General features: G+C 37.7%; 1 protein-coding gene across 6 annotated transcripts in view; it reads right to left on the bottom strand.

The window, feature by feature from the left end:
- Nucleotides 1-15,825, bottom strand: part of SMARCA2 (SWI/SNF related BAF chromatin remodeling complex subunit ATPase 2) — a 119,513-nt gene that overhangs the window by 70,462 nt on the left and 33,226 nt on the right. For all 6 annotated transcript variants that reach the window (XM_076363408.1, XM_076363411.1, XM_076363407.1 and 3 more), the window contains 5 exons: nucleotides 10,400-10,526; nucleotides 9,020-9,193; nucleotides 8,619-8,792; nucleotides 4,451-4,621; nucleotides 1,421-1,474 (listed from right to left, as the gene is read on the bottom strand). In XM_076363408.1, the coding sequence (XP_076219523.1) occupies nucleotides 1,421-1,474; nucleotides 4,451-4,621; nucleotides 8,619-8,792; nucleotides 9,020-9,193; nucleotides 10,400-10,526 (700 nt within the window). The remainder of the gene's footprint in view (nucleotides 1-1,420; nucleotides 1,475-4,450; nucleotides 4,622-8,618; nucleotides 8,793-9,019; nucleotides 9,194-10,399; nucleotides 10,527-15,825) is intronic.

Here is a 15,825-nt window from a genome sequence, read left to right as displayed (position 1 = left end):
AAAAGAACTAATAGCACCTTCAAAATTCCAGATCTAAACAGGCAGTGAAGTTTTGTTATTAGAAGCCACATGTTACCACATGGCTATCAAGCAAACACTGAGTCACAGTATTTCTGTGTTACATATTTTATTGTGGATGTGTGACATCCACAAATATATCCCAGTATTCCAAATAAATTAACAAGAGCAGCATGGAAAAGAATACACTGTTGGCTTCTGTGAAACAAGACACAAGGTATGTATGCTTATACGCATTTAATCCTGTTATTTATACCAATGGACATTTGTAACAGAAAAACATACATTGACCTTATGACCTTTTCTGTTATATGGAGAAACAAGGATGTAACAATTTAGCTAACTTTTTAAGTAAAGAAGGCCTATTTTAAAGATTCACTGTCCTGACTTCTTCAATTAAGCTGATAAAGCACCTGCAGTAACAAAACCTTTTACTTATTCTGGTGCTCTAACAAAACCGGAATACTATAATTACTTTTTCTGTTATTTCTTTGCCCTGTTTAATCACAGGTTTTCTACTTTAAAAACTTTTTGCCTTCTACCACTGATTCTACTTAAGAATCTTTTCCTAATATATATACGAACAAGAAAAAATAATTCTGAACAGTTATAAATACAGTGACTGACAGAGTATAAAACAGCCCATTTCCATAAATACTGAAGTTACAGGAATGTTATGTGCATTTTCCTTGTGCAACCATAAATATATTAAAGGATTTTGCTATAAATCTTTTAACTACATCAGCAAAAAAATCACTTGCAAGTATAAAAAAGACCAAAAGTAAAACAATAAATACAATTTTAAAGTCTTTATATAAAAATAAAATGGAACAGAAAAATGGCACTAACAGAATAGCTCTTAATGAGGCAGCATATGCTCTGCTACTGAATGAAAAAAATTATTCAAAGAACAACAGAAAAATTACTCATTTCCGTTTGCTTCTGAGGGAAAAAGAACTTTCAGATGTCTTAAGCCATCATAGTACTATAGTCTGTCCTGTGTCTGAAAGGTTATTACATGCAAAGTCAACAATGTATTTTATAAAAATGGGAAGCTAGATTATATTGTGTTTACAACCACATTTTATAAAGTAAATGATGTCTACACACGGACTGCAAGAAAACCATTTACTTTTAAGCATATAACAAAGCTGAGAGGGATTCTTCAGCATACTCAGTGATAGATTCAATATCTTTTTCTTTTAGTCTTCAACTTTCTGAAGAGAAACAGGCTAGCATAAATGTTAATCTAGGTAATTTTTATTCCCGGTTATAAACAACAGCTCTTCTTAGAACTTTTGTGGTCATGGTTTTTTTTAACCTACAGCAATGGCACACAGAACAATCACTGGAAAGTTTATAAAAAAAACCAACAAAAAAAACCACTTTGTAAAATTCATACCTCTCCATCAGGACCAAGACCAGATGCCATTCCTTCTGCATTTTCTTCAGCCTTCTACAACAAATGAAGAAGTGAAAATATCACGGTCAGATTACAAGTATAGAGGGAATACTTTATATGATGTAAGTGTTTTGGACCATGAATATGTTTCACTCTATTTCTGAATAGCCTGGGATGCACATAATTTAAGGTGTGGGTGGATATAGGTAGAGATAGGCACAGAGTTACTACCACACACACAAACCATTTACTAGTATGAACAGGGTACCTACAACACCTCTAGTCACTGTAATAAATCTGCATCTAAATTGGCTAGCCTACTGAATTTCTGGTCCAGACCTAGAGCTCAGTTGCTTACAGGCTGTGCTAATACAAATAAAATAGTAATTAATTTTCATGTGATTTACTATTAATTTCCTCTAAAGTCCTTTAATCTCAGTTTCGGAGGTGTCACCAGGCATGACAGATTGTGTATTTGTGCAGGCACTTTTATTTTGGGTATGTACACAATTTTTTTTGGTCTGACAACTAACTAGAAGGGGTATTTTGGGAGTTCAATTAAGTCTAGACCACAATTACTCAAATTACAAACAAAAAGAACCCTGGAGTTCTTAGCTGGAGTAAACTAGATTTTTTTCTCCCCAGACACCACTCCGAGAAATAAGCAGTATCTTCATCAAAGCCTGTCCTCTTTTACCCTACTTAAAAATGTCAGGATAGTATGAGAAAATGGAAGACATAGTTTGCTTCTGAATTGGAACTTTCCTAAACAATTCTGACAACGAGCAAGAAAGGATAGGATACAGCTTCTGCTCCTGTCACAGTGCTGGGTTTGTAGTACTACAGCAGTTTTATTTTGGTTACCAATGTAAACAGATCAGACTAACAACAAGAACAGATCTCTTAAATTGTGTTTTGCAGATAAGCAACTTCCAAGTATCATTAACGTGTGTGATAAATGTAGATAATCCAGTTGTTTCTTTTTTTTAAGAAGTATACTTAAGGAATAGCTGCACTTCCGAATATTGAGATGATCCTCAATATCTGCTTCAGATCAAGCTCTGAGCCTTTGTCTTTGCCATTAAAGTCCATTTTCCAAGGCATGAACTTCAAATGAACATGCAGCAGCAGACATGGGTCAATTCTACATTTTAAAAAAAGTTTATTCTTATTTCTTTTACACAGCCATCATACTTCAGGACACATGCCTAATTACCTTTGTTAACTACCCTTTCACTAGTATTACCAAAAATGGAAATCTGATTAAGCTTAATTCTACTCTAAAACCTTTAAAGTATTTATGAAGAATGAAATTCTTTAATATACAGAAAATAACCTGAAGGACAGGCTTATAAATACTTCACTGGGCTACACAAATGTCATTGGTCCTGCCCACTGCAACAATAGCTGATGCTCGTAAGAACATCAATATGAGCTTGAAGGCTGCTTGCTTCAGCACTCCTGGGCAGCAGGTATGTCTGCTGACAAAGAAAGGAACTGTACCAGAATTGAAGAGTTTAAACAAACAGAGGGTCAGGGTAAGTTACGATAGCATATATCTGGCCTCAGCTGAACAAGCTACATTGACTGAGGATCTTCCTTGGATGAACAACAAGGGGAGGGGTCCATTCTTTTGCACGTGAGACTGCTCTCTAATATATAAAGACTGTTATAGCTTAGCTATATTAGTTATATTAGTCAATGGAAAGAACCTTACAACTCAAACAAACCACCACAAATAAGCAGTAAGCATCAGTGCTGTTCACTGTGCAAAGATCAGATCCTGCTGTGAGAGCAGAAACATTTACCACCTATAGTTAAAAATGATTTTGGCCAGAAGATACTCTGTTCCTCGTACATACTTCAGCTAAACTGACACAGAAATAGAACAATTATCACAAATGTGGATTGTTGAAGGAATTAATATTTTTCATTAGAGCAGTGCATTTACTCCACACACTATCTCATTAAGGATTGTCTCTACTGTGAAATCCATATATTAAATCAGGTCTGTTCTCACTGGTAATACAGGTCAAGAACCCCGTTAAAGTTACATCTTAACTTTGTAGGTGGGGGATTGTTCCTATGTTAAGAGCATACTCAACAAAAAGTACAGAGGTTCTGCAGGGAGCATTTTTTAGGCCATTAATCTCCAAAATCAGAGCTTTTTATATGCTGGTATTTATTAGCATATTTAAAGTGCTGTTTGTAAACCATGTAAATATAACGTTTATACTTGTATCAGTGATTAGTAGCAAACCAGGCATGGAAATGGATTATAAAAATCCTCTTAACCATCCTGCAAGAGATGAAAGGTACTCAGAGGTCACAAAAATGACAAATCATTATTTAATGATTATTTCAAACACGAATGATTATTTTCACACACTAATTATTTTTTCGAAAATAGCACTGTTCAGTTTCCAGAACGAGGCTCTCTCACAGGGTAAAATATTTCATACAAAGAAAAGTAAGTTTGAAAAGCTTCAGTTAAATGTTAACAATGTACAATGAACAATACTACTGGCAGAATACCCGTTTACTATAATAAACCTACCCAAGTTCTTTCTCTCTAGTCGTTTCCAAGGGGCCTACAAAATAGACTGAGCCAAGAGTAGAACTGTGAAGGTCTAAAAAAGTTACCCTGTACGAAACAGCTACACAAACCAGACTTTTCCCATCTTCTTCATACAATGTATTTTGGACCCATTGGATCCTTTTTGCGTACTTCAATCCTAATTTACATGTCTGGCCCAATTTTGCCTGTAGAAAGTTTATCAGCAAATCAATGTTAACAGCCCACAATTTTGTAATCCTGCCTCCTTCCCACCTTCTTTGGAATTAATGATAGCAAATTTCTTAGATATTTCAGTAGAGAGAGATGAGTTCCCTCAGTGTTAAGAATTTAGCAGTGTAGATGATTTTAGATACTCTGGTATGTGTATGACAATTGGGTACCGCTATATTTATCAACATTAAAATTGGATTTGAAGAAGAGATGGCCTAAAAATACCAGCTGTAACTACTTGCCTTCTTTCTTCTCCTTCTCTTCTTCTTCTCTTTGGCTGCTTGTGCCTGTTTATGCTCCCATACCAAGTTAGTCAAGTTAGCCACATACTCATCTGTCTGCTGCAATAAGTACGCGAGGCGTCTATCTTTCTTTTGGTCAATCAGCTTACGGTAGCCTTCTTCATCTTCAGCCTAGCAATACAAAACAGACATCAGCCATGACAGAAATGATTCCAAAGAAACACCAACCAACTCCTATGTCAATAATCATGTCTTATCTTAGTTAGGTCATCATGATCTGCATAGGGGGACAACTAGATGGGTAAAGAACTCATTGGATGATCAGGCCCAGAGGGTCATACATTTGTGTTAATGGGTCATAGAATCATAGACTCATAGAATCACAGACTGGTTTGGGTTGGAAGGGACCTTAAAGATCATCTAGTGCCAAGCCCCCTATAATGGGCAGGGACACCTTCCACTAGATCAGGTTGCTCAGAGCCCCATCCAATCTGGCCTTGAACACTTCCAGGGAGGGCGCACCCACAGCTTCTCTGGGCAACCTGTTCCAGTGTCTCACCACCCACACAGTAAAGAATTTCTTCCTAATATTTAATCTAAATCTACCTTCTTTCAGTTTAAAACCATTACCCCTCGTCCTATCACTACACTTCCTGACAAAGAGTCCCTCCCCATCTTTCCTATAGGCCGCTTTTAAGTACTGGAAGGCTGCTATAAGGTCTCCCTGGAGCTTCTCCTTCTCCAGGCTAAACAACCCCAAAACTCTCAGCCTGTCCTCATAGGGTAGGTGCTCCAGCCCCCTGATCATCTATGTTGCCCTCCTCTGGACCCAATCCAACAGGTCCATGTCCTTCTTATGCTGGGGGCCCCAGAGCTGAACACAGGTGGGGTGGGGTCTCACCAGAGCTGAGTAGAGGGTGAGAATCACCTCCCTCGACCTGCTGGCCATGCTGCTTTTGATGCAGCACAGGATGCGATTGACTTTCGGGGCTGCAAGCGCACATTGCCAGCTCATGTCCAGTTTTTCATCCACCAATACCCGCAAGTCCTTCCCTGCAGGGCTGCGGAGGGTCATACTTTATCTGGAGACAGTAAGAAGAGGGATACCACAGGGGTCTATCCTAGGGCATGTTGTGTTTAACATCTCTATCAGTGACCCAGAGGAAAGGATGGAGGGCACTCTAGTTCAAGTTTGCAGATGACACAAAACTGGGCAATACCAGTCAATATGATCAAAGGCTGGGCTGCACTTCAGAAGGACTTGAACAGGCAGAGAAGTTGTGCCGTTTCTGACCTTAGAGGTTTTCAAGACATGACTGAAAAAAGCCTTGAGCAACCTGCTTTGAGCTCAATGTTGACACTGCTTTGGGAAGGTGGTTTGACTAGAGAGCTCCCTGTCAGTCTGAGGATTGACATGGACTCTATGATTCTAAATATCTCCTACTCTCATGGACTAATGACTGGAAAATCTACAGCAGCTATGACAGGTCGTTGGGGGGGGGGGGGGGAATCACTTAATGCCACATCAAACAGATTACAATGTCCCAAAACAGAGATGCTTGGTAAGTCTTCTACAGAGACCATTTTTCAAAGACATGAAGTGCAGGTAGCCCATACCCAGTGGAAGAACATGGGAGCTGGATGCGAACTTGCGTTCAGTCCTTTTTCCAGTATGAACACAAATCTTTTTATTTTAGGTGTTAGAAGAAAATTTTCTTTTGGACAGATTTCTACTCTGGTGTTATTTCATCTTTGATACAGGTCACTATCAGAGACAGGATTCACCAGATAAGCCATATCTCTGAGTCATTCTGGCAACTTCTGCATCCTTATGGCACTGCGTAAGTATGGTGTTAGGGGTAAGACATACCAGGAAATATTGTTTTCATGTGCTGTGAAGATAATAATGCAGCATTTGAGCATGTCAGAAAAATACAAGGAAAGCAGCAGAGATGCCTTTGTCAATTTTGGCTAAAACAACAAATAAAGGAAGTATACAATGCCTTATAAAAACCAAACATGAGTAAGAAATATTTTAAAGATGATTACTTTAAAAGACAGCACTCTGGGAGATACAAAAAAAAATCTGCTTTTCTGGAGACACCAGAACTGTAGAAAATTGACAAGAACAGCAGTAATGTTCAAATTGAGCTTGTAAAATTGCTTGTAAAATTCAGTTGTAATGTTCAAGCCATCAGAACTACAACACTCAAAACCTAAGTTTTTAGAATTATTATTATCATTATTATTACTGAATACAGCCTTTGTAATCTAGCCAAGGTACTTCCTTTATACATTCAAGGTTGTCTTGACAGTATCTTTTTAAATCACACCAATGCCTACTCCTGCATGTGAAATATACTAGTATTAATGAGCTGTGACACAATCACCATTTCTAATCATAGTCAATGAAGGACAATCTGTGGAATGAATTCAACATTCCTGAAAAGATATGCAAAGAGTTTTAGACACAGCACATTTTCCTAGACCACACCAAGTGTCTGAGAGGAGGAGATGTTTGTAAAAACCCCTAGTACATATCTGCAAATTCAAAATTTATCACAACTGGACTAAAACTAAATAGGCAAAATAACCCCACTAACATAACACACAGTTTGCTTTTGCAGAAGGATTTAATTGAGCAGTAGGGGCAAAGACTTCTGAATGCAAAGCCCCAAACTGAAAATGACTATGAAGTGCTGTATTTATGGTAAGAACTTAACCACAACCTTGGTGAAGGAGTCTTAGGAGAAAGCACTGATATTCTGGAAGCACTGGTATCCTGTGCCATTTCTGGACATTCAAATCTATTTCATATTTTTCAGCAGTGGACATCTTTATTATTTATCACACTACACGTTAGACTGACAAGCTCAACCTCACGATGTACAAAAATATTTCTAAAACATCAAGATTACCTTTTCTTTCATCAGCTCTTTTTTCTCTAATAGTTAACATTTTTACGAGTTTGGATAGATAAGACTGCTGACAATTATCTTTAATTATAAAAAAGCTGTATAATGCTGATTACTATGTAATTTTAAGAAATGCTCTAGGGCCTAAACATTTGTTATTCTCTTACACAAGTCCTTCATTTACATTTTACACGCACTTTTATTTCTAAGTTTTTATCTTTTTTTTAATTTAATTATTTCTACATTTTGGGTTTTGATTTTTAAAACCAAACCGTTCAGTCCTTATTCATGGTGGGAATAGATTCTGCACAGGGACCAGAGTTTTGCGTTACATCTGCACTCACATTAGATACTTACTGGTTTTTACCAGCATGTTTCAAAGTAAACATGTCAATTCCCATTCAATTCTATGTTGGTAAAGTGCTCATAAAGTGTTAAAAAAGAGCTAACCAATGTCTTAAGAAATTTTTCCAACCCCAGTTGCTAACATACTTGTACATATGCATTAATCTGTCTACACTTTAAATTCCAGAATTATTTTAACTCCTGAAATGTAGGCAGCCCACTGCTTGGTTCCACAGTGTTCCAAAAAGACATGGTTATACATAAACCCATTCTACTCTGTTCTAAGAACGATTCAACTGATATTGTGCAGGTGCAAGGAAGTGAAAACTATGAAATAGCAAGAAGGAGTATGGTCCTGGAGCATTAAAGGGTAGAACTGACTGCTGTTAATTCTCAAGAGACATGCATTACTGCTATTCATTATGTATTTTCGCATGTGAAATCAGCTTTATGTAAAAGTTGCGGAGTAATGCCATGAACAAGTTAATCATATGGAATCTTCAAAAAGATAAACCTAGAAATAAAACACAGTCCAGTATTTATATAATGGACCGATACCCCTGCAATTATATAACAGTGTTAGTATATGAAGTTAACGAGACTAAGTGATGTTGTACAGAAGTGGCTGTGCTAAGTTTTCATGCTGGTAGGAAAAACAATTATTCTTATAAAAAACACTTAAAAAAAGAAGTAGCTATAGGTTAAAATGAACAGTGTCACATTCACTACCATCATCAGAAATACACATAATCAAACTGCATCAGTCTTAGATTCATACTTTTTGCATTACAGAGTCTTTATTCTGCAAAGGAAATACATGGGTGTGGCTGAGACTGTATATGAACTATTAAAAGGATACAGTATGAAATTTCAGCTAAAATAACCATATTCCTTCCTCTACTCCTTACCATTAGTCTCCTCATTCTTTCTTTCTCAATTCTCTCAGTTTCTTTTTTCTGCTCACGCTCAGTGTTGGCATGCCAAGTTGCCACAGCTTTAGAAAGTTTCTGAATTTTCCCAGCGACTGACCGGTGGTACTCTTTAAAATCTTTAGCATGCTGCAATATGCTGTTCAGGTATTCCTAGAAAGGGAAACAAGTTAGTGCAGACACTTGGACAAAGAACCGGATTTGAAATCAGGAATACAGAAGTTCTAAAGTTACTGTTTTCAAATCGCTTATCACATGCTTTGGAGTTTTTTTAATCTTAGAAACGCCAAAGGTAAATAAAATATGTAATAAGAGAAGACCCGCACAGCAAAGCAAGGTGCATTTCTGTCATTGGGCAAACAGCTAATAAGTTAGAATACCTGATGCTTCTGCCTACGCTTCCTCTCCTGTTCTATCTTCTGCTGTTTCTCAAGCTTTTCTGTCATACGGGCCTCCCGCAAAGTCTGGCGCTTGCTTCGTTTGTAGGCTTTGGAGTTCAGTGCTGTCTCCAGTGTTGTGTCACGACGCATGCAGGCTACTACCTCTTGTCTTAGCTACCAGTGGGAAAAAAGAAACACTTAAAAAAAAAAAAATCATTTTTAATACATGGAGGAACAACTTTAAACACTGGTATGGCAGAGTAAAACAGTCCAGAAGATGTCCCAGCCTCCTCTTCCCTTTCCATTACAGTTCTGAAAAGATCCAGCATCTATACAGTTGCAGCAGCTATGTCTGTCTCCCTAAACAAATCTTAAGTCTCCACAGGATGGCCAAGTCTTAATCGCTCTTAATCATCATTTCTTCCTTCTTTACAAGATGCTGCAAATGACTGTCCTGCTGCAATGAAAGGGGCTAGCCAAGATGTTACATCATCGACGCAAAACACGAATGAACAACATACATAACATACTTTCATTGCCAGCTGCACAGGAGACAGCAGGGAGAGGTAAATGTTAAGGGCTTGGAACAGTATTGTCACAGTCCCAGCAGTACAGCAGGGAGAGCCTGCTGCTTTTCATCTGACCTCTGACAAAACTTCATTACAAAGGAGTGCCAAGGGTAGAGGGAAGGAAGACTTGGACATCATGGCACAACTACTGCCAAGGCTTCTGTCAGGAAGTATTTTTGCTTGACCTGCCAAATCACATCTTTGTTCTTCCAAACTAGCTGGAAAAGCGAATGGCAAGAGGCCCCTAAGAGTCTGGCAGTGTGATTCCTTTTCTGAAATACATTTGCTGATACATGCACTCAACATCCAACTTATATCCTAGGTATGATCTTGTTACACTTAATTTTCAAAGTCTGTGTGCCACAGTGGAAATCCTGAAAACAGATCACAAGAGAAATACCACACACCAACATACAACTCTTCCTAAAACAGGGGGACCCATGACAAATATGAAGTACATCCAGAAAGAAGTGTCAATTGGGATTTGTGTTGAAAATCAGCTTGCAGCCTGTCCAGCTCTTGTTTTGTCTTTGTGCCAATGCCATGTTCATTATGAAAGACACAGTTCTATGGTTACACTTCAAACTGGAAGATAAAGCAGGAAGCGAAAAGAACACTTGCACATTTTTATTAACAAAACAAAATAAAATCTAAGTTAAACACTTTTGTGACTTGCTTATCGGTCAAGTTTGCTCTCATCTCCTGTGTAGGCTCAATGCTGCTGCAAAATCTCTTGCCAGTTTACACTTTGCTACATGAACAAGTTTGGCTGTGACCTCTATGAGAATTTTCCTGAAGTAAAAGACATTACCTGGCGCTGGAAATTCAGTAACCTAAGTGCCTTCAACTCCACTGTAGCTTTGGTTCGCAGATCAGGGGGCAGAGAACCAGGTAAGTTCTCCAGTTCCTGGATTCTGTGAGCAATTCGAGCCTGAAGTCTAAGTAAACAGAAAATTTGATAAGACACCAGGAGAAATCTGTAAGTGGTTATCAAAATTATACAGCAAAAATAGGCAATTTATCTCAGGCATTTATTTGGCTTTTACTAATTGTTTCTGACCTAACAGGCGTTTGCAGAGATGACATTAGGTATCCTTTTCCACTTTGAAAATAAATCGTCAAATAATGAAAATACCCCTTGGCCCTTCTTTTAATTTTGAGTAAAAGTATATGCATGAAAAGAAAGTTGGGAATTTTATTTTACTCATACTATACAGGATTCTGTTTTCAAGCTTCTTTGATGGGTATTGTTTTATGCACAGTGTAGTCAGTGATGACACAGACAGAACTTTCCTTAGTATCTGGAATTCTACTTGCTTATTTTATTGACAAATGAAAAGTTCATTAGTAAAGTATTCACACTTACATAGCTGTTACACTGTAAATCAGATTCTATTTCACTCTTCCTTTACAAGCTCCTTTTGCATTCATTTGCAAATTCAAGAGAGAGAGAAAGAGAGAATAATGGACAAGCCAGACAGAACTTGTTTTTCTATTTTTACATTGAAAACCAAGATCACAGAGCTAACAGTTACATAGTTTTCGTGTTTTTATTTACACAGGTAAGTCCTTCGGTGAACTGCAAATTTTGCCAAGCACTAAAATAACAGACCCCAAAATTTTAAGTTATCCAAAAGTCGCATCTAAGTTCAACTGAATCAGTGCCCTCCATTTCCCACATGCTTTAGGGGAAAAAAAAAACAAAAAAAACCAAAAAAACCCAAACACTCCCCCCCCCCCCCCCCCCAACCAGGGCGTCCTCTCTACCCCAAAATCAAAAACCTGAAGGCCTAGGAACCGGAAGGTATCTCATCTCCCTATACTGCACAGGACTCACAAAATTTCCCTTTTCTTTACTTTCACAAAGCACACAACATCAGATCATGTTAGGAAAAGGTGTCTGCTGCTGTTTTCCTGCGATGAGGGCTTTGGAACTGCTGTGAAGGGAGAAAGAAAACACTTTCTGTAGGGCTTCTTTGCATACAGTGATCGTTATTCCCCTGCCCTTTCGCCCCTCATCACTCCACAGTATTAATACAGTGACATAAACTCTCATACACTCAGTGTGTCAGCCTCACAGCTGGAAAGTAGATCACACATCAGGCAAAGTGGCTGCACCTGATATAAGGAGTCAAAACAAATCAAAATACTAGTATCCCACAGTAACTGCATGCATCATGACTTATGTATAATCTGGAAAGCAACTGGAATCACTTGTAGAGTTGCAGACAACATCTATTCTGTAATAGTACTTCTTCCTAAAACTCCTAAAGTTCCCAAAACTATGCTTTTTTTTATATTACCAAAAGACTTCTGAAGTTCCTGGAACAAAAAGAAGGAGGTAATGCTGCATTGCTGCAGAAGACTAACTTAGTGTCCTCAAGAAAGCAAAAAATTGAAGCAGAATTAGGTTAGTTAAGTTTTTCATACAGACTGAAAAGTAAATCAAGAAGGGTTACTTCCTAATAAGAGAAAGTTCCATTAGAAGCTACAGCTATTTGTCCAGGCCCATAGAAGCTCATGATTCCCAGAGGAAAATTATTCATTCAGAAAATGACATTGGCATATTTCGTTCTTTCAAGCGTATGTACTACACTAAAAAAGTCCACATTTTGTACAACTTCACGTGTCTCTGGGTATTCCAGTTATTAAGAAGAGATTTTAGTGCACCTAAGGATGCAAAATCTTGAGAATTAAGTGGTTTTCTTGGAGAGTAGATGTACTATTGTATATCCATACAAAAAAGCAGCCAAGATGTACAAAGAAAATACTGTTCTAAATCACTATGGGTGCTGCCTGTTGATTATTCACACATGGATGTAATCATGCATCACAACTATGATTTATTACTCTATTTCACTCCCCAAATAGCTGCAATGCTTCTCCTGAAACCATCACCTACAAAACAGTTACAGCCAAATCCCGGGTTCACTGACTTTAATGAAACTTTAGGGGAGCACTCACAACCTTTCCAAACTTCTCTTTTGAGCTGTGAACTTAGTAAGGTAGCTAAATACTGAACATATTTTCAATTTTTTTTTTCTTTTTTGTTAGCATTGAGTGTTTCTTCTTGTACTATACAAGAGGATGAACACAAAAAGTTAATCTAGGTTCTTCCTAACATAGCTTATTGGTTTTAGATAACTAAATGGATAAGTCACTTCACAAACAAACATGAAGTGAAATGTTCACTTATTAGTTCCGCCAGAATTGGCTTGTTACTTTTAACTCCAGGTATAAAAGAGGTGAAAGTGCCTGCTGATGTAAAAGTTTACACAGTAGAAATTCAAGCAATAGCCAAAGTTGGGCTGGGGTTTATATTTCTGTCACCTAAATTATTAATAAAAATCCAAATATACAACTTCCTTAGATACGACTAAACACAATGTAAGTTTATAGAATGTGCTTATTATGTCCCATCATCACACTAAGCAGTCCACCCCCATATAGAAGATTCTTCACACTGCTAATAATTTTCTTTGTTTTTCTCAACTCGGGTTTATAAAAAGGCTGATCAGAAATAAATATACATGGAACTTTATCGTTACATTATAAGGCAGATTAGTATTTCCAGAATAACTTTTCCTCCCATTTTTCTCCTCCATATGTTGAAATGACTGCAAAAACAGAGGTCTGCATTGAGCTACAAACAATGACACTTCTACACTTCTGTGGGTGATTACCCTCCTTTTATAATCCAGCCAGAGGGAAGGAATAGGAAGAAAAAAAAAAATCAGTATTTCTAAGACAGTACAGATACTACCTCAGAAAACTCTCATTGAAAATCAGGTCCATTCTCTATTAAAATAAAGTCCTGGTCAAGAAAGTTGAAATACTAATGAAGATCTACAGCACACATATGGAAGAATAATGAAAAATGGCAGGCAGATGGGTTACATATAAAACAGAAAAAAGGAACATATTTTTAAGTTTTATTTCAGACTTTCCTAGAAGTACTAATTATATTGGCTAGGGTGCTAGCAGTAGTAGTAATAGTAGTAGTATTTTCTTGAGTAGTCAGTAGGATTTTTAAAAGAATTTCATGACAGACATCCCAACTCAAGTGAATGCAACAACTACTTGAGGTGTTTCTCACCACAGCCATCTTCTAGTCTTTAAAGAGAATGACTGCAGTTTGTTGGACTATTGCTATTTTCATGGAAAAATACTAATAGCTATTAGGTAAACAGAATCCAAAGACAAAAGTTTCCCAGATGCTTTTTACAAGCACTTAAAGGATATAATCTCACCGTTTAAAGGATATATTTAATTAATCTTTGCAGTTCAGCAATTTATCTTCATCCATGCAGAAAGTGGCTAGTGCATCTACGCAGAGATCTCTTTGCAAAACAAGTGATGCGCACCTCTTCCTCATTAACTGGGGTCAACAACAGAGGTTACGCTTGCACATTCAAACCTGTCTGGCATGGATGCCATGCAGTAAACCATGAAGATACATAAGAAGAGACTTTGCAGATAACAGAAAGAAACCACGGACAATCTACAGGACACTAGCAAGTATATTTTTTTTAATTAGCAATGAGAGGGTGGAAAAAAGTCCTTCCACATAATAGAACAACTTTAAAATACACACATTATTAGCTTTAAGAGATCTATTCAGTGAGATTAAAAAGCAGCACTTTATTTTGAAAAAAGTGTTAAGGAGAGTTTTATAAAAGCACGGTATGAATTTTTCATTCTGGCCAGATTTCAAGGAACACAACAAGTTTAACAGCTCTCCACATATGAATAATTTAAACTTCTTGTATTGATAAGAATTTTAAATATCTAAGTTTCTTTTTATCCACCTTTAGTCACACAGAGATTAACAACAATTGTCATATAATCTCATCTCAAATCAACATATGCTGCAAATAGCTTCTCGGCATGACCATGTGAATTTGGCAGCAACATTAACTCTCCATTTTCCTTCTCTTTGTTAATATATGCTGGAGCCTTTTTAATAATCAGATCAAGGCTTTTCAGGGAGAAAAAGCAGTCTGCTGATGTTTCATTAGATTCAAAGCTTTTTCAGATCCCGCAATATGTTAATAGGTGCGTTACTGCTTCTCCATCTGTACTGGTCTATTTAGCACATGGTTAATGAATAGGAACGCTATACTGTACTTCTAAGTGCCTATTTGAAGAATTGTTTGATGAAACAAACTATATAAATTTCTAGTAACAAGGAAAGGAAAAAAGAATTGCTATAACTGAAAAAAAAAAATTAGATGTAATTTTGAAACAGCAAAACCCGAAGTATTTCACGTTTACAGTATTGTTCTGTGTGTAAGACATGCTCTAATACATAAAACATGTACATGACCCATTAAGACATGAAAATGTGCATGCAGTAGTATGTATTCTCCCCCAAAACTCTGCTGTTATGCACCTGAGGGGTGTATACAACGAGAGAAATGGCCAAACACCTCAGCAATTAACTTTATCATGTAGCTCACGAATTAGCACTAAATTACTGTCTCCCCAGCAGCACACTTCACACCTCTAGTCCAGAAACACCACCTTTAAGGTCACTGTCGTGGTTTAACCCTGGCCAGCAACTAAGCACCACACAGCCGCTCGCCCACTCCCCCCTCACCCCCCATGGGATGGGGGGAGAATCGGAAGGGTAAAAGTGAGAAAGAAACTCATGAGTTGAGATAAAAACAGTCTAATAATTAAAAAGAAATAACACTTTTTTAAAAAATGTAAGAGAGAAAAAAATAACAAAGAGCAGGGAAAGTAAGACCCAAGAAAGACAAGTGATGCAAATGAAAACAATTGCTCACCACCAACCGACCGATGCCCATCCAGTCCCTGAGCAGCAGGCCCCTGCCAACCTCCCCCCCCCCGCTTTATTGCTGAGCACAATGATGTCATATGGTATGGACAATCCCTTTGGTCAGTTGGGGTCAGCTGTCCCAGCTGTGTCCCCTCCCAGCTTCTTGTGCACCCCCAGCCTACTCACTGGTGGGGTGGTGTGAGGCACGGAAGAGGCCTTGACTCTGTGTAAGCACTGCTCAGCAGTAACTAAAACAACCCTGTGTTATCAACACTGTTTCCAGCACAAATCCAAAACACAGCCCCATACTAGCTACTGTGAAGAAAATTAACTCTATCCCAGCCAAAACCAGTACAGTCACTGAGTAAACCTAACCTGTAATTTTCAGGAATTCCTAACTTAATCAGATTCAAAGCTCACACTTTCCCACAACAAGGCAGTATACCAAAATTTTA

The sequence above is a fragment of the Aptenodytes patagonicus genome, chromosome Z (genome assembly GCF_965638725.1).
Source record: "Aptenodytes patagonicus chromosome Z, bAptPat1.pri.cur, whole genome shotgun sequence".
In the NCBI taxonomy this organism is placed as follows: domain Eukaryota; kingdom Metazoa; phylum Chordata; class Aves; order Sphenisciformes; family Spheniscidae; genus Aptenodytes; species Aptenodytes patagonicus.
The sequence above is the reverse complement of the archived record's forward strand: the minus strand, read 5'-3'. Positions and strand labels throughout refer to the sequence as shown.